The sequence below is a fragment of the Mus caroli genome, unplaced genomic scaffold (genome assembly GCF_900094665.2).
Source record: "Mus caroli unplaced genomic scaffold, CAROLI_EIJ_v1.1 scaffold_17293_1, whole genome shotgun sequence".
NCBI classification, from domain to species: domain Eukaryota; kingdom Metazoa; phylum Chordata; class Mammalia; order Rodentia; family Muridae; genus Mus; species Mus caroli.
Window position 1 is genome coordinate 4752 of NW_018389417.1, and position 18567 is coordinate 23318.

General features: G+C 40.1%; 2 gene segments (V, D, J or C); both read left to right on the plus strand.

The window, feature by feature from the left end:
• Positions 1 to 6268: 6268 nt before the first annotated feature.
• Positions 6269 to 6909, plus strand: LOC110288102. The segment is given in 2 exon segments: positions 6269 to 6339; positions 6581 to 6909. Coding segments are annotated over 2 exon segments (378 nt in total).
• A 7995-nt stretch (positions 6910 to 14904) lies between these two features.
• LOC110288101 lies at positions 14905 to 15534 on the plus strand. The segment is given in 2 exon segments: positions 14905 to 14975; positions 15206 to 15534. Coding segments are annotated over 2 exon segments (378 nt in total).
• Positions 15535 to 18567: the final 3033 nt, after the last annotated feature.

An 18567-nucleotide genomic window follows, 5' to 3' on the forward strand; every position in this document is an offset into this window, starting at 1 on the left:
GAGGGTCAAGAGGTTGAACAGAGGCTTGTAGCAATGGGTAATGGGGAACTGGGGTAGGAACCAGAAGGTTCAAGATGCCAGAAAACCAAGAGCCTCCCAGGACAACATTGGAATGACATCAAATGAAATATCCCACAAAGGTGAGGAACAGTCTGTCAAAATAATATCCAGAGGTTAGACAACTGCCCCCAGTTGAGGGATGGAGTCACCAACCCATCTCCAAAATTTTAACCCAGAATTGTTTCTGTCTAAAGGAAATATAGGGACAAAGACTAGAGCAGAAATAGAAGAGAAGGCCATCCAAAGACTTCCCCACCTGGGGATCCATCCCACATGCAGACACCAAACCGAGACACTGATGCTGATGCCAAGAAGTACTTGGTGACAGGAGCCTGATACAGCTGTCTCCTGAGAGGCTCTGCCAGATCTTGACCAATATAGTTGCTGATGGTCGCAGACAAGTATCAAAATGAACACAGGGACTCCAATGAAGGAGTTAAGGTATGGACTGAAGGAGCTTAAGGGGAACATCTGGCATCAATTGGAGGGGAGACATTTGAACCTGTAAAGGCTTGATGCCCCACTGTAGAGGAATTCTATATCAGTGAGAAAGGAGTGGGTAGTTGGCTGGGGGAGCACCCTTAAAGAAGGAGGTTAAGGGGAAACGGGATAGGAGGTTTGCAGAGGGGAAAGAGGAGAAGGGGATAATATTTGTAATGTAAATAAATAAAATATCCAATTTTTTTAAAAAAAAGAAGATAGCTACTGCTACTCAAAAGAAGAAATAGAAAAAGCAAGTAAATACTTTCTTAAATAGCTAAAAGTTCTTACCTATCAGGGAAGGGAAAAAAGGTACTTTGAAGTTTCATTAAAAAAAAAAAAACAGAAAACAAAAAACAAAAGCAAAAACAAAAAAAATGAAAAAATAAAAGCTGAACAGAGACTCTGTGTTAAGCTCCTACAATGGTTTTATGCCTGAAATCTACAAATATCTGAGCTAAGTGTTATTCCACAACCAGGATTTAGGGGTGGAAGATTTCCTTAGGAATATATCTTTGTTTTGCATTTATCCCGCTCCCATTTGTTTGGGTATTCAACTGTGACAGGGGACTTGCCTTATCTATCATTCATCTCTTAACCTGCTGACCAGGATGTCAGTTACCAATATACATGGGTACTGCCATGTAAGAGGCAGTTCCTAGGGAGGTCTTGAGAACTTAAAATTTTTTGATCCCTTCTCAAAATGAAAGTCTTATTTTAAATAGATAGGAAGCATCTCTTAAAGGCAATATTTCTTCCGGGTCTTAATATTTTAACTAGACCTTAACAAGTTCTAGTAGTGTTATGTGAAAACTGAATATCATTAATGTAAATGTTACTTAGTCCCCTTTTATAATTACTATCTGGGAGGCTTACTGCCTTCATTGACTAACCTAGGCCTAGTCATGGATGCTTCCAGCATCTGTATCAACCTAATTGAGGCCTAAAATATTTTTTCTCTCTGAGACTTACTGCTAAGTAACCTCACCATTTCTTATTCTTTCTGAAGTCAAGGTCACTGTTTCAACTCGGCTATTCTGGCTCAAACTGCTCTCCCAGATGACTTATTCAATCTGACATTTCTCTCAACCTCTGAATTACTCTGATTTCCTTCAAAACTAACTAGCAATTTTCCAAATCTTCTAACTCCTTCTCAATCTCATGCTCATTCTGTCTTCACCTGTATCTAGCTTGTTCTCTCCTCAGTCTTTCTCTGTGAAACTATCTCAGTAAAACTGCCTCCATCTCCCTGTCTGTGATCCTCTGCTCTTCCTCTCCACTCTACTGCTCTCCATGAACTCTACTGTATTTCTATACTGTACTCTCCTCTTCCTATGTTGTCCATCTCTTAAGTAGCTTCTCTTCCCTCTCTTTTGTCGTGAGAGCATGGCATATCCTATTCTATCAAATCTTTCTCTTATATATATCTTTTTCTGCCTTTCAATTAGATATCACTTTCAAACATGAGAGCTTCCTTCTGCAAACTAACATTAACTTCCTTGTTTGGGAATAAAGGTGCATAGTAAAGGTGTGTATGTATTCCAGCCAGAGTTATTAATGGTGGGTACTAAGGGCTGAACCACACCCTAACAAGAAACAAGTTCAAATAGGACTATAAGAAAAAATAGGGCTTGGAGTGGGGCAGACAGTTTGGACATCGGTGTAAACTAGAGTTCTGTAAATTCAAGATCCTTCTGCTTCAGCTTCTTTTTTTTTATTATTATTTATTATTATTAGAAATTTACTTTATTTACATTTCAAATGTTATCCCCTTTCCTAGTTTACTCTCTGAAAATCTTCTATGCACTCACCCCTCGCCTTGCTCCCCAACAGAACCACTCCCACTTCCTGGCCCTGGCATTCCCCTATACTGGGGCATAGAACCTTCACAGGACCAAGGACCTATCCTCCCATTGATGGCCAACTAGGCCTGCCTCAGCTTCTTACATGATTGCATTACTAGAATACATCACCATGCCTGGCAGAGGTACAGTCCTAGGCGCAATATACAAGGGAACTCAAGAGCACCACGACCAATAAGGTCAGCTCATGGAAACAGTAGAATAACACTAGAAATGTTTATTATTGTCTCCCACGAGCAATGACCAACCTTAATAGAATAACTACAAGATTTAGGGATATTTAAAAATATATGTCTAGGGGAATCACCATGCCTGACTTTAAACTGTACTACAGAGCAATTGTGATAAAAACTTCATGGTAATGGTACAGCGACAGACAGGTGCATCAATGGAATAGACACACTCACACACCGATGGTCACTTGATTTTTGACAAAAGAGCTAAAACAATCCAGTTGAAAAAAAGACAGCATTTTCAACAAATGGTGCGGGAACTACTTGCGGTTATCATGAAGAAGAATGAGAATTGATCCATTCTTATCTCCTTTTATGAAGCTTAAGTCTAAGTGGATAAAAGAACTCCACATAAACCAGAGACACTGAAATTAATAGAGGAGAAAGTGGGGAAATATGGGCACAGGGGAATAATTCCTAAACAGAACAACAATGGCCTGTGCTGTAAGATCAAGAGTCGACAAATGGGACCACATAAAATTGCAAAGCTTCTATAGGGCAAAAGATACTGTCAATAAGACAAAAAAGGCCACCAACAGGTTGGGAAAGAATTTTTACCAATCCTAAATCTGATAGGGGACTAATATCCAATTTATACAAAGAGCTCAAGAAGCTGAACTCCAGAAATCCAAATAATCCAATGAAAAATGGGGTATAGAGCTAAATAAAGAATTCTCAACTGAGGAATACCAAAGGGCTGAAAAGCACTTGAAAAAATGTTCAACATCCATAATCATCAGAGAAATGCAAATCAAAACAGCCTCATACCAGTCAGAAAGGCTAAGATCAAAAATTCAGGTAACAGCAGATACTGGGGAGGATGTGGAGAAAGAGGAACACTCCTCCATTGCTGGAAGGATTGGAGGCTGGTACAACCACTCTGGAAATTAGTCTGACATTTCCTCAGAAAACTAGACATAGTACTACCGCTAGATGCAGCAATACCTCTGCTGGCCATATACCAAGAATACGTTCCAAATGGTAATAAGGACACAGGCTCCACTATGTTCATAGTAGCCCTATTTATAATATCCAAAATCTAGAAAGAACCCAGATGTCCATCAACAGAAGAATGGATACAGAAAATGTGGTACATTTACACAATGGAGTACTACACAGCTACTTAAAATCAATGAATTTATGAAATTCTTAGGCAAATGAATGGATATGGAGGATATCATCCTTATTGAGGTAACCCAATCACAAAAGAAGTCACATGATATGCACTCACTGATAAGTGGATATTAGCCCAGAATCCTAGAATACACAAGATACAATTTGCAAAACACAAGAAAATCAAGAAGGAAGACCAATGCGTGCATACTTCATTCCTCCCTAGAATACAGGATAAAATATCCATGGAAGGAGTTGCAAAGACAAAGTTTGGAACTAAGACAAAAGAACAGACCATCCAGAGACTGCCCCACCTGGGGGTCCATCCCATAATCAGCCACCAAACGCAGACACTGTGGCATACACTAGATTTTGCTGAAGGGACCCTGATATAGCTGTCTCCTGCGAGGCTTTTCCAGTGCCTGGCAAATACAAAAGTGGATAGTCACAGTCATCTTTAGGTTGGAACATAGGGCCTCCAATATAGGATCTAGAGAAAGGACCCAAGAGCTGGAGGGGTCTCCAGCCCTATAGGTGGAACAACAATATGAATTAATCAGTATGCCCAGAGCTCATGTCTCTAGCTGCATATGTAGCAGAGGATGGCCTAGTCGGCCATCATTGGGAAGAGAGGCCCCTTGGTCTAGCAAACTTTATCTGCCGAAGTACAGGGGAACGCCAGGGCCAAAAAGTGGGAGTGAGTGGGTAGGGGAGCAGGGCAGGGGGAGGGTATAGGTGACTTTTGGGATAGCATTTGAAATGTAAAAGAAGAAAATATCTAATAAAAAATGTGGGAAAGAAAAAAATATATATATATATATTTGGCCAAAGCCGGGCAGTGTGGGCCCTTCAATCCCAGCATTTGGGAGGCAAAGTCAGGCAGATTTTTGAGTTTGACGCCTGCCTGATCTACAAAGAGTGTTGCAGGACAGAGAGGGCTATACACAGAAACCCTGTATATATATATACACACAGGGACCTGGAAAAGCAAACAATAAGCATAAGCTGAGGAGGAGGGAGTTGTCCATCTTTCCTTCATCCTCCCTATTTCCTCACTTCTGTCTTCCTCATTCTTTCTTCTTTCCCCTTCCTCCCTTCCCTGGTTCTTTTCTTCCTCTTCCTCCTTCCTCTTCCTTCTCCCTCCTATCTTCCTACACTCCACATTTCAATGCTTCTTACTATTTCTTCTTATCATAAGTATTCTTACAACATTATTTTCATGTTCAATTAAAATACTACTATGTCTTGTCAAACCATAAAATCTTGCTAGGAAATCCATCTTTCTGACTAGATAAGCCTAGTTAAAGGGGCATTAGTTTGATAGCATGAAGAAATATTCACTTCTCTATGTACCTATCTATCTATCCATCTAAATATCTATCTTACAATTTCTCTGGGGAAAAATCAACAGTTTTGTTAATTAGCTTTATATCATTATGACAAAAAAAACAAGATATTTGTCAATTAATAATCTTGGATATTTTGAAAAACAACAACAACAAAAACGATGTATCTGGGCACATCTCCACTACATATTTCTTTTCTTCGTTTTTGAACAGCTACATTTCCTGCACTATTATTTATATTCAGCAAAAAAGGACTTCCTCTCATGGGTTTTTTTAAAGGCAATGTGCTTTCAGGGTGGCTCTTTGGGCAAACTGCTTGTCACATAGATGTGAAGACCTGTATCACATCCCAGGTACTCACAAAAAGTCAGATGCAGTGCCAGCATGGACTGTATTTGGAGGGATGATGTGGCAACATGAGCGACAGAAATAAGAAAGGGGCCCACAAGAGCCTTGCCAAAAAAAGCATGTCGTGTGTAGAGTTGAAAAACAAACCTGTCCCAGTTCTATACCAAAAATTTTCTTCTGATCTCAACACACATATCATGGCCAGAGAATTTACCTTAAAACATGAACATAAACAAACATACAAACTTACAAAGAGACATCATACATATGGATCTAAAACATGAATCTAAAAAATAAGGTATTATGCAAAGATTATGCTACTTTGGTCATTGAATCATTTTTCTCTATTCCATCTCACATATTGCTTTCACTGGGTATACAAAATTTTGAGGGATCAAGTTGTTCTTGAAATAACTTACATTCTCTACATAGTGCAACCACAATACACCCCCCAACCTCACACGTCAAAAAGGCTAGAGAGTAAATATTTAATAGAGTAGACTGCAAGGAAAAGCTGAATGGTGTGGTGTGCCCCTTTAATCCCAGCACTCAGGAGGCAAAGACAGGAAAATCTGGTCTACAAAATTAGCTTCAGAACAACCAAGAATAGATAGAAAAACCCTGTCTCAAAAAAAATGTACTTAGAAGGGTCCTTTAAGACATGTGTGATGCTCTAGTAAATTTTCTGCTGACAGCAACTCCCTGTGGGTGAAACAGGAGCAGGTGCCCTTGGAACAACAGTACATACTCTGCTGATTTGCATATGAAATAATTTTATAACAGCCCAGGCTTCTTTAAGGGCAGCTGCCAGGAGCCTAAGAAAGCATCCTCTCTTCCAGCTCTCAGAGATGGAGACAGACACACTCCTGCTATGGGTGCTGCTACTCTGGGTTCCAGGTGAGGATGCAGAGAAGTGTTGGGAGCAACCTCTGTGGCCATCATGACTTTCCATGTTTCTGGATTCTCGATCGTTATACTTAGGGTATTTGTCATCGGTTTTAAGGTTCCTCGGTCCCCGGGATTTTCTGGTTTCTCAGAGTGATATCCACAATCAATCTTAAAATTTTAAACTAAAAGGTCCTCTGCTGGGAAGGTATGTATACATGCATAACAATAGCCTGTGTGTTTATCATTCCAGGCTCCACTGGTGACATTGTGCTGACCCAATCTCCAGCTTCTTTGGCTATGTCTCTAGGGCAGACGGTCACCATTTCCTGCATAGCCAGTGAAAGTGTTGATAATTATGGCTATAGTCTTATGAACTGGTACCAACAAAAACAAGGACAGCCACCCAAACTCCTCATCTATGATGCATCCACCCTACAATCTGGGGTCCCTGCCAGGTTTAGTGGCAGAGGGTCTGGGAAAGACTTCACCCTCAGCATCCATCCTGTGGAGGAGGAGGATATTGCAGACTATTATTGTCAGCAAAGTAAGGAGGTTCCTCCCACAGTGCTCCAGGGCTGAACAAAAACCTCCTGGGGTTGCAGCTCCCTGAGGCTCAGTCTCTCAGTTCTCTCTTACTGTCCTGCATCTCAATGCAGAGCTATAGGTTTATTTGGAAAAATAACTCAAATAATTAAACATGTTATGTATGTCCCATCCATCATACCATGTAATTTCATTATTTCCCAACAAAATATATGGTTCTTTTAATTATTATTTATCATCTAAGTTTTTATTAACACATATTTATCTTTGGAAATGTCTCCCTTCTCCCCTTACTCCCTGACCACATCTCTGTCTATTCCCTCCACTCTCAGCATCCTCCTTTGACTTTCCAGTCACTAAGGATTTACCATCTCTTATTTACAATACTGAAAATAAAAAACGTAAAGAAATAAAGATTATGTCACTAAAAACTCCGATAACCAAAGATATTTACTGTAGTGTGTTTGTATGTGCCTGGGTGAATGTATGTGTGTCTGTGTGTGTGTGTGTCTGTGTGTCTGTGTGTCTGTGTGTGTGTGTGTGTGTGTGTGTGTGTGTGTGTAAGCTCAACATTCAGAACTTAAGTTTTTTTCTTTCTACGAGGTCCAGTCTGGGAATCAAACTCAGGTCATCAGTCTTCTGTGAGCATGCTTCCTGGTACAGGGTGAACAACCATGCCAGCCTGCGGTATTAATTCTTTTCCTTTAATCATTTATTTTTATTTTAAATTGTGTACATGGGGAGGGGTGCAAGTGTGAGTGCCCATAGCAGTCAGAAGAGGACAACAGATCCCAGGGAGTGTAGATACAGGAGGTTTGAGCTGGTTGATGTGGGTGCTAAAACCAAACTGGGGTCCTCTACAAGAGCTAAAAGTGCTCTAAACTGCTAACTCGGTTATTCACCTCTGATCTAACATTTAGTAAGGTGCTCCTTTAAATTTTGTAAAACCTTTTCTCCTACAACAATGGAAGACTTAATGGAAGCATTGTTGTCCATCATTTAAGTTAAAAAGAGCATTGAGCAGTTAAGATTGTCAGTTAATCTTTCAGATAAGGGCTGACATTCTCATCCCAGTGTTTTGGGAATTTTTTCTTTTGTTTTGTTTTGTTTTTTCCTTTTTGTTTATTAGATACTTCACTTCTTTACATTTCAAATGTTATCCTCTTCCAACATTTCCCCTCCAAATACTGCCTATCCCATCCCTCTTCCCCCTGCTCACCAACCCACCCACTCCTGCTTGCCTGTACTGCCATTCCCCTACACTGGGCATCAAACCTTCACAGAATAAAGGTCCTCTCCTCCCATTGATGTCCAACAAGGCCATCCTCCATTAAATATGTAGCTGGAGCCATTTGTCCCTCCATGAGTACTCTTTGGTTGGTGGTTTACTCCCTGGGAGATCTGGGATACTGGTTGGTTCATATTGTTGTTCCTCCAATGGAGCTGCAAGATCTTTCACCTCCTTCACTCCTTTCTCTACCTCCTCCATTTGGGACATTGTGTACAGTACAGTGGTTGTCTGAGATCATCCACCTCTGTATTTGACAGGCACTGGTAGAGCCTCTCAGGAGACAGTGACAGCAGGCTCCTATCAACAGACACTTGTTGGCATCATCAACAATACTACCTGGGTTTTGTGACATTATATGGGATGAACTCTACTGGGGCAGTCTCTGGATGGTCTTTCCTTCAGTCTATGATCCAAACTTTGTCTCTATATCTCCTTCCATGGGTATTATGTTCCCCCTTCTAAGGCAGACTGAAGTATCCACACTTTGGTGTTCCTTCTTCTTCGGTTTCATTTGATGTGTGAATTGTATCTTGGTATTCAAGCTTCTGGGGTAATATCCATTTATCAGTGAGTGTACACTATTTGTGTTCTTTTGTGATTGGGTTGCCTCACTCAGGATGATATTTCCACTTCCATCCATTTGGCTAAGAATTTCATTAAATCATTGTTTTTTATAGCTGAGTTGTAATCCATTGTGTAAATGCACAACATTTTCTGTATCTATTCCTCTGTTGAGGGATACCTGGGTTCTTTCCAACTTCTAGATATTATAAATAAGGCTTCTATGGACATAGTGGAGCATGTCTCCTTATTACATATTAGAGCATCTTCAGGTTATATGCCCAGGAATAGTAAAGTAGGGTCCTCCAGTAGTACTATGTCCAATGTTCTAAGGAGCCCACAAACTGATTTCCAGAATGGTAGTACCAGCTTGCAATACCTACAGCAGTGGAGGAATGTTCCTCTATCTACAAATCCTCACCATCATCTGCTGTCAACTGAGTTTTTGATCTTGTTCATTCTGATTGGTGTGAGGTGGAATTTCAGGGTTGTTTTGATTTGCATTTCCCTGGTGATTAAGTATATTGAATATTTCTTTAGGTGCTTCTTGACCATTCCTCAGATGAGAATACATTGTTTAGCTTTGTACCCCATTTTTGTAGGGTTATTTGGTTTCTGGAGTCTAGCTTCTTGAGTTCTTAATATATATTCGATATGAGCCCTCTATCAGATAGAGGGTTGGTAAAGATCATTTCCCAATCTGTTGTTTGCCATTTTGTCCTACTGACAGTGTCCTTTGCCTTACACAAGCTTTGTAATTTTATGAGGTCCCATTGTCAATTCTTGATCTTAGAGCATAAGCTACTGGGCACATGCTCAAGGCACATGTTCTTTTCTACTAATTTCAGTGTATTTGGTTTTATGTAAAGGTGCTTGATCCACTTGGACTTGAGCAGGAGTGGGTGGGTTGGGGAGCAGGGCAGAGGGAGGGTATAGGGGACTTTGGGATAGCATTTGAAATGTAGTTGAACAAAATATCCTATAGAAAAAAATGTTTTTTGAAAAATAAAAGAACAAGGAAAAAGAACAAAGTGTGGATACTTCGTTCCTTCTTAGAATGGGGAACGAAATACCCACAGAAGGATTTACAGAGACAAAATTCAGAGCAGAGCCTGAATGAACAACTATCCAGGGACTGTCCCACTTGGGGATCCATCCCATAAAAAAACACCAAACCCAGACACTAGGCAGATGCCAATAAGAGCGTGCTGACAGAGCCTGATATACCTGTCTCCTGTGAGGCTCTGCCAGTGCCTGGAAAATACAGAAGTGGATGCTCACACTCATCCTTTGGATGGAGCTCAAGGTCCCTAAAGAAGGAACCAGAGAAAGTACCCAGGGAGCTGAAAGGGTCTGAAGCCCCATAGGATGAATATCAATAAGAACTAACCAGTACCCCAGAGCTCCTTGGAACTATACCACCAATCAAAGAAAACACGTAGTGGAACTTGTTATATATAGCAGAGGATGACCTAGTTGGTCGTCAATGGGAGGAGAGGCCCTTGGTTCTGTGAAGGCTCTATGCCCCAGTATAGGGGAAATGCCAGGACAAGAAATGGGAGTGGGTGGGTTGGGAGCCAGGGTAGGGGGCTAGGGTAGGAGATTTTCAGAGGAGAAACTAGGAAAAGCGATAATATTTGAAATGTAAATAAAGAAAATTTCTAAAAAAAATTTTAAAAAGATATTCAAGAACTTTAAAAAAAAGAAGTAGAAGAAATAAAAACACTTTTTACTATAAATTTAATATTCCTGTTGAGGAAGTTTTTACTACAACCTCAAGGATGTACATAAAAAACTATAAAAGTCAAACATTTACTGATAAACAAACATGTAAATTTACTTAAGATATTTGTTATATGTATGTTTATCATTTATTAAAGATGAAAGCGAGTTTGCATTCTAATTTTTACAAAAAGAATTCAATCTTGTCCAAATATTTTATTCTATAATATATAGGGTAACATCAACATGTCCCAAAGTAGTTAGATATCAGCACTAAAAGTCCTGTTTTATATAAACATATTCTAAAAGTAGAAGAACTATTTTAGGCTAGGTCAGAAACTTTTGGAACTTCTACCTTTGTCTCAGGACATTTAACAGCTTTTTTTTCTAGTACCTCTGGTACCTTTAATTAAAAAAACATTTTATGTATTACATGCAAAAAAAAATCATTCCCAAGAACCCAAATACATTGGTAACTAAACAACATGTTATAAATTAACAAAGTGTAAGCAAGTAAGGTAATTTTCTCAACTAGTTTCTCTTTACTGATAGACTGCATTTTGGGGTGATAAAGAATAGGTCAATTATTATGTTATTTATCTTAAAAAAATAATGTTACAAGAATGTTAAAAGAATCATAAACCTGAACGTTTATGCAAAAAGCAATCAGATGGTATCTGTCTAAGCTGGTACCAATCATCTGGTAAGTAGAGCCTCTCAAAAAACAACATACTCCTGTCTGCTAGCATAACAGAGTATCATTAATAGTGTTAGGGATTGGTGCTTGCCCATGGGGTGGGTCTTATGAAAGAATAAGAAGAAGGATTATGGCCCTGAAGGGGATATAAACTCGACAAAAAAAAAAAGGCAACTAACCTACACCTTTGTGGCTCTCAGAGTCTGAACCACCAACCAAACAACATATGTGGACGTGACCTAGGCATCCTTGCTAATATGTAGCAGATGTGTGGCTTAGTCTTCGTGTGAATCTGGAAAAGGGAACTGGGACTATTCCAAAAGCTGTTGCCTATATGTTAAATATATTCTACTAGCTGGGTTGCCTCAGTGGGAGAGGAAGCACCTATACTCACAGAGAACTGAAGCACCAGGTTTGGGGAGAAACCTGCTCAGAGGAGAAGGGGAGGGAGGATGGGAGAAGGAATGTTGGACCAAGTTACTGGGAGAGGACAGTAAGATGTAAAGTGAATAATTAAAAAATAAAATAAAGAAGATACAGAGATAAAGTGTGAAGCAGAAACTGAAGGAATAACCATCCAGAGACTGCTCCACATGGGGATCTGGTGGACATTGGGCTATACACAGACAGTCTGGTCTCCAATCAACCTGAGGTCTGAACCACAGAGTGGTGATAATTCACCTACCTGGCAAGGTAGGCGTTCCCTCATGTCTCCTGGAACTCTGGCTCCTGTCAAATTACCTCCCCCACCCCCATATTCACCACAGGAGAAGCATGGCTTTTAGTCACATAGACAATGTCCCAAGCTTCTGACCTTCAGGCTAAACTCCTCCCAGTTACCTAGCAACAGTAAAGATAACAGCCCACCATAAGAGGGGCTGCTTGGCCCCCACCTCACTCTCTTACTCTCTCCTCACTCTCCTCTCCTCTCCTCATTCTCTCCTCTAACTCTTTTACTCTCTCTCCCTCTTACTCTAGCCTTTCCCTCTCTCTCTCTCTCTCCTTTTCCCTCTTCTCTTCTCTTGGCCATGGCCAGTCTCTCTCTCTTCCCACCTTCTTTCCTTTCAACCTGATTTCTACAATTAAGCTCTAAAACCGTAAACTGTCTCTGTTCATCAAGGCCTGCTGAACTTGGACAATGGGATAGGTTTTCGCCTAATGAGCCATTTCTAATCTCCCTATGGAAGGCCTTCCTGTGCTCCAAACAAGTCCAGACTAAGGACTCTCACCTGCGAGGGAACCTCTCTTCCTAAACCCACTCTCCCTTTGCCCTGGGGAACCTTGGTATGCATAGTATACATTGCATAATATAGAAATATTTTTTATTCTGAGCATAAATGAGAAATATCAACTAACTTCCCAAATTAAAACCGGTCAACATTCTAATTTTGAATAAAAAAAATCAACTAAAAGTGAGCATACCTCAAAAAGGAAAATAAATGTGAAGAATAAGTTGTTAATTTCATCCAATGTATATTTGTTTTACCCTGTTCATCTCATCAATGAACTGTAGCTGGTTAAGTACAGTTACTGTGCAAAATAAAACAAAGGATTGTCAGTCATCAAAGGGAGGAGAGGCCCTTCATCCTGTGAAGGTTCTATGCCCCAGTGTAAGGAAATGCCAGGGAAGAGGGAGTGAGTGGGTTGGTTAGCAGGGGGAGGTGGAATGGATAGGGTGTTTTCACAGGGGAAACCAGGAAAGAAGGTAACATTTGAAACACAAATAAAGAAAATATCTAATAGAAAAAGATCAATGTCTATATGGCAGAAACCTGGGTAAGGAAACAATGAGCATAAACAGATGAGGAGGGAATTGTCCATCTTTCCTTCATCCTCCCTATTTCCTCACTTGTTTCTTTCTTTCTCATTCTTTCTTCTTTTCTCTTCTTCCCTTCCCTGGTTCTTCTCTTTCTCTTCTTCCTTCCTGCCTCCCCCTCCCTCCTTTTTTCTACTCTCCCCATTCCAATTCTCCTTACTCTTCCTTCTTTTCATAAGTCTTCTTATATCTTTATTTCTTATTTAATTAAAATATTTCTTCTATTTCTTTGGGGGATATAGGGCTGTTTAGATCATTAACCTAATCTTGGTTCAACTTTGGTACCTGGTATCTGTCTAGGAACTTCTCCATTTCATCCAGGTTCTCCAGTTTTGTTGAGTATAGCCTTTGGTACATCAGCTATTGGATGTATCACAGGGCTCCCAATGGAGAAGCTAGAGAAAGTACCCAAGGAGCTAAAGGGATCTGCAACCCTATAGTTGGAACAACATGATGAACTAACCAGTACCCCAGAGCTCTTGTCTCTAGCTGCATATGTATCGAAAGATGGCCTAGTCGGCCATCACTGGAAAGAGAGGCCCATTGGACTTGCAAACTTTATATGCCCCAATATAGGGTAATGCCAGGGCCAAAAGAATGGGAATGGGTGGGTAGGGAAGTGGGGGGCGCTATGGGGGACTTTTGGGATAGCATTGGAAATGTAATTGAGGAAAATATGTAATAAAAAATATTAAAAATTAAAAAAAATATATTTCTATATCACTGACTACCTTAAAATCTTGCTAGGAAATCCAGAAAGGAGGCAGCAATCTGAGAATATGAAGAAATATTCACTTCTTTATCTACCTATTTATCCATCTATCTATCTATCTTACAAATTCTCTGGGAAGGAATAGAGTTTTGTCCATTAGTTTTTATGCCCGCAACAAAATACAACATATTTGTCTTTTATAATCTTGAATGTTTTGAAGAGCTACACAAATGAAGTATCTGGACACATCGTTACATGCTTCTTTTCTTCATTTTTGAACTCCTACATTTCCTGCACTATTATTTCTGTTCTGTAAAAAGAAATTCATCTCACTGGTTTACTTGTAGACAAGGAGCTGACAGGGTGGCTCTGTGGGCAAAGTCTTTGTCACATAGGTGTGAGGACCTGGCTCATATCCCAAGTAACCACAAAAAGTGAGATGCAGCACCAATGTGGACTGTATTTGGAGTGATGCTGTGGCAAAATGAGGCAAGAGAGGAAACAAGAGAATCCCACAAGAGCCTGACCTAAAAAGCATTTCATGCATAAGGTTGACCAACAGACCTTTTATCAGATCAACACCAAAACTTTTATTACATACCATGAACAGAGAAGTTACCTTCAAACATGAACATGAAAAAATATAAAAACATACAAAGAGACATCATACACATAGATCTAAAACATGGATCTAAAAAAATAAGGTAGCATGCCAAGAAATATGTTACTTTTCTTCACTGAATAATTTTTCTCTATACCCTCTTAAATAATGCTTTCACTGGGTGTGTACAATTTTGATGAATCAAGTTGTTCTTGAAATAACTTACATTCTCTACATAGTGCAGCCACAATGCATTCCCCTACTTCACGCCTCAAAAAGGGTAGAGGGTAAATGTTCAATAGAGTAGACTGCAAGGAAGAGCTGGATGGTACTGGTGCTCAACTTAATCCCAGCAGTCAGGAGGCAGAGTCAGGAGGATCTGGTCTAAAGATTGAGCTTCAGGACAACCAAGAATAGATATAGAAAACCTGTCATCAAAAAAAAATGTATTTAGAAGGGTCCTTTAAGACATGTGTGATGCTCTAGTAAATTTTCTGCTGACAGCAACTCCCTGTGGGTAAAACAGGATCAGGTGCCCTTGGAACAACAGTACATACTCTGCTGATTTGCATATGAAATAATATTATGACAGCTCTTGCTTCAAGGGCAGCTGCCAGGAGCCTAAGAAGCATCCTCTCTTCCAGCCCTCAGAGATGGAGACAGACACACTCCTGCTATGGGTGCTGCTTCTCTGGGTTCCAGGTGAGAGTGCAGAGAAGCCTTGGGAGCAACCTATGTTGACAACATGAGTTTCCATGCATATGGGCTCCTGAATAGTATAACTAATCCATTTGTAATTGGTTTTAAGTTTCCTGATTCCCCTTCATTTTCTGATGTCTCATATTGATTTCCACAGTACTCTTGATGTTTTCAAATGAAATGGGAAGTGATTTATACATATATAACAATAGTCTGTGAGTTTATCATTCCAGGCTCCACTGGTGACATTGTGCTGACCCAATCTCCAGCTTCTTTGCCTGTGTCTCAAGGGCAGAGGGCCACCATCTCCTGCAAGGCCAGCCAGAGTGTCGATTATAATGGAATTAGTTATATGGACTGGTTCCAACAGAAACCAGAACAGCCACCCAAACTCCTCATCAATCGTGCATCCAACCTAGAATCTGGGGTCCCTGCCAGGTTCAGTGGCAGTGGGTCTGGGACAGACTTCACCCTCAACATCCATCCTCTGAAGGAGGATGATGCTGCAACCTATTACTGTCAGCAAAGTAATAAGGATCCTCCCACAGAGCTCCAGGGCTGAACAAAAACCTCCTGGGGTTGCAGCTCACTGAGGCTCAGACTCTCAGTTCTCTCTTACTCTCTGACATCTCAGCACAGAGCTCTAGGCTTGTTTGGTAAAATATCTCAAATAATGAAACAAGTTTTATAAACATATAAGTGTGTGTGTCACATGCTTCATGATTTATAATTTAATTATTTCCACACAAAATATATGATTGAGCCGGGTAGTGGTGGCACATGCTTTTAATCCCAGCACTTGGGAGGCAGAGGCAAGCACCAGCCTGGTCTGCACAGTGAGTTCCAGGACAGCCAGGGCTACACAGAAAACTCTGTCTTGAAAGTATATATATACATATATACATATATGTGTATATATATAGTTATATAGTTATATATATAGTTATATATAATTGTTTTATTATTTATCTTTTAAATTTTTATTAATTCATATTCATGTTTGGATGATTTTCCCCTCTCCCTTCACTGCCTATTCCACCCACCCTCAGCATCCTTCTTTCACTTTCCTGTCATTGAGGATATACTATCTCTTTTTTACAATTATTTAAATAGAAAAAGATAATAAATACAAATTATGTCATTAAAAATAGTGTTAACCAAACTTATTTATTGTACTGTGTGTGTGTGTGTGTGTGTGTGTGTGTGTGTGTGTGTGTGTGTCTGTGTCTGTGTCTGTGTGTGTGTGTCTGTGTCTATGTCTGTGTCTGTGTCTGTGTCTGTGTCTGTGTCTGTGTCTGTGTCTGTGTGTGTGTGTAAGAACAACCTGCAGAAGTTAGTTCTTTCTTTCCAAGAGGTCCAGTCTGGGAACCAAACTCAGGTCATCAGTCTTCGTTGAGCATGCTTCCTCGTACAGGGTGAGCAACCTGCCAGCCTGGGGTTCAATTGCTTTTCCTTTAATCATTTATTTTTATTTTAAATTGTGTACATGGGGGAGGGGTGAAAGTGTGAGTGCCCATAGCAGTCAGAAGAAGACAGCACATCCCAGGGAGCTGGAGATACAGGAAGTTTTGAGCTAGTTGATGTGGGTGCTGGAAACCAAACTGGGATCCTCTGCAAGAACAAGACATGCTCTGAACTGCTAACTCATTTATTCACCTCTGATCTACCATTTATTAAGGAACTCCTTTAGATTTTTTATCCCCTTCTCCCCTAAAATAATGGAAGACTTGATGGGAAGATAGTTGTCCATCGCTTAAGTGTAAAGGAAATTGTCACTTAATCTTTCAAATACAGGCTTACATTCTCAACTCAGTGTTTATTCTCAGATTGTTTTATTTGCTTCCCCTTAAAAACAGCCTGCTGTAGTTACTTAGAAACATAGACTGTGCTATAGTTATTTTTCTGCTTTGGTTCCAATGTCTCTATCAGTGTGCCCATCCCCAAATTAAGTTTTAGTATCAGATTTTTTGATTTTCCTTTTATCTTGATCCAGTATTCTTTATTTTAACAGTTTCTATATTTGTGTTCAATATTAATGCCCTTTTCTTTACTTTCTCTCTCTTTCCTCTTTCTTTTTTTCACCAACTTTTGTGTATGGTGTGTAAAATATGTGAGTGAATGTAACATGTAGAACACATGGAGGACAAAGGACAGCACTAGGTGTTGGTCCTCAAATTCCACCTTGTTTGAGAGAGGGTGTCATCACAGAACTTTCCAGACGTTGGATTCAAGGGAAAAGAAGACTTGAGGGATATCTTGTCGTTGCAGACAGGCAATGAGCTCACATCAACCTGAATTTCTCTAAAGCACTTAGACAATAGTACTTCTTGGATCTGTATCCCTAAAGGAGAAGAACTTTTTTCCTGCACTATGACTTGCTGTACCTATAGGAAAACAGAGAAAATGTCCTCCTATGAGAGATACTGATTAAAATACTACCATCCAACTAGAACTATCCATCTGTAAATCTGGAGAATGATCTCAGACCCCCTACATGTAAACATGTATTGCTTTCCTGAGAGAGTTAAACCTCTAAAGAAAGACACTGTTACATTGAATCTACCCTTCTAGCCTCCTCCAGTACTGCATCTGTGAAGAACAATGCCCCTCTGAGAAGATATCTGGGATCCTCTGATTGCTCTCTCCAAGTCAACCTGCATACTATTTGCAGGAAAACAGAGGGTCACCTTCTCTAATCAACCACTGCCAAGTGGTCCCCAACTCTTTATTTTCGTCTCTATTTTTTTGTTTTTTGTTTGTTTGTTTGTGTGTTGGTTGGTTTGTTTTTGTTTTTCGAGACAGGGTTTCTCTATACAGTCCTGGCTGTCCTGGAACTCNCCTGTAGACCAGGCTGGCCTCGAACTCAGAAATCCGCCTGCCTCTGCCTCCCAAGTGGTGGGATTACAGGTGTGCGCCACCACTGCCCGGCTTTACTTTCTTCTTAAGGAAAATGTAATGTGAACTATTGCTCTCCAGAATAAAAATCCCCTTTCCTTGCAAAAGTTAAATCAAATTAAATCTGATTTTAGAGATTTTCAATTGACCCTGACCAATATACTGAAGCTTTATAAAATCTCACCCTGTTAATGAATATAGGCTACAGAAAGAAAATGATAGTCTTACATCAGACAAATATAAATTCAGGATAAGAAGTACTTTCCAGACTGCTGAACCACATGCTGATCAACATCTGGCATCCTATGGTCCACCTTAAAAGTTCATCTGAGAATCCCATTTTTTTTTTCAGTTTTAATTTTTTTTATTATATATTTTCCTCAATTACATTTCCAATGCTATCCCAAAATTCCCCATACCCCTCCCCCACTTCCCTACCCACCCATCCCCATTCTTTTGGCCCTGACATTCCTCTGTATTGGGGCATATAAAGTTTGCAAGTCCAATGGGCCTCACTTCCAAGTGATGGCCGGCTAGGCCATCTTTCGATACATATGCAGCTAGAGACAAGAGCTCCGGGGTACTGGTTAGTTCATCATGTTGTTCCCCCTATAGGGTTGGAGATCCCTTTAACTCCTTGGGTACTTTCTCTAGCTTCTCCATTGGGAGCCCTGTGATCCATCCAATAGCTGACTGTGAG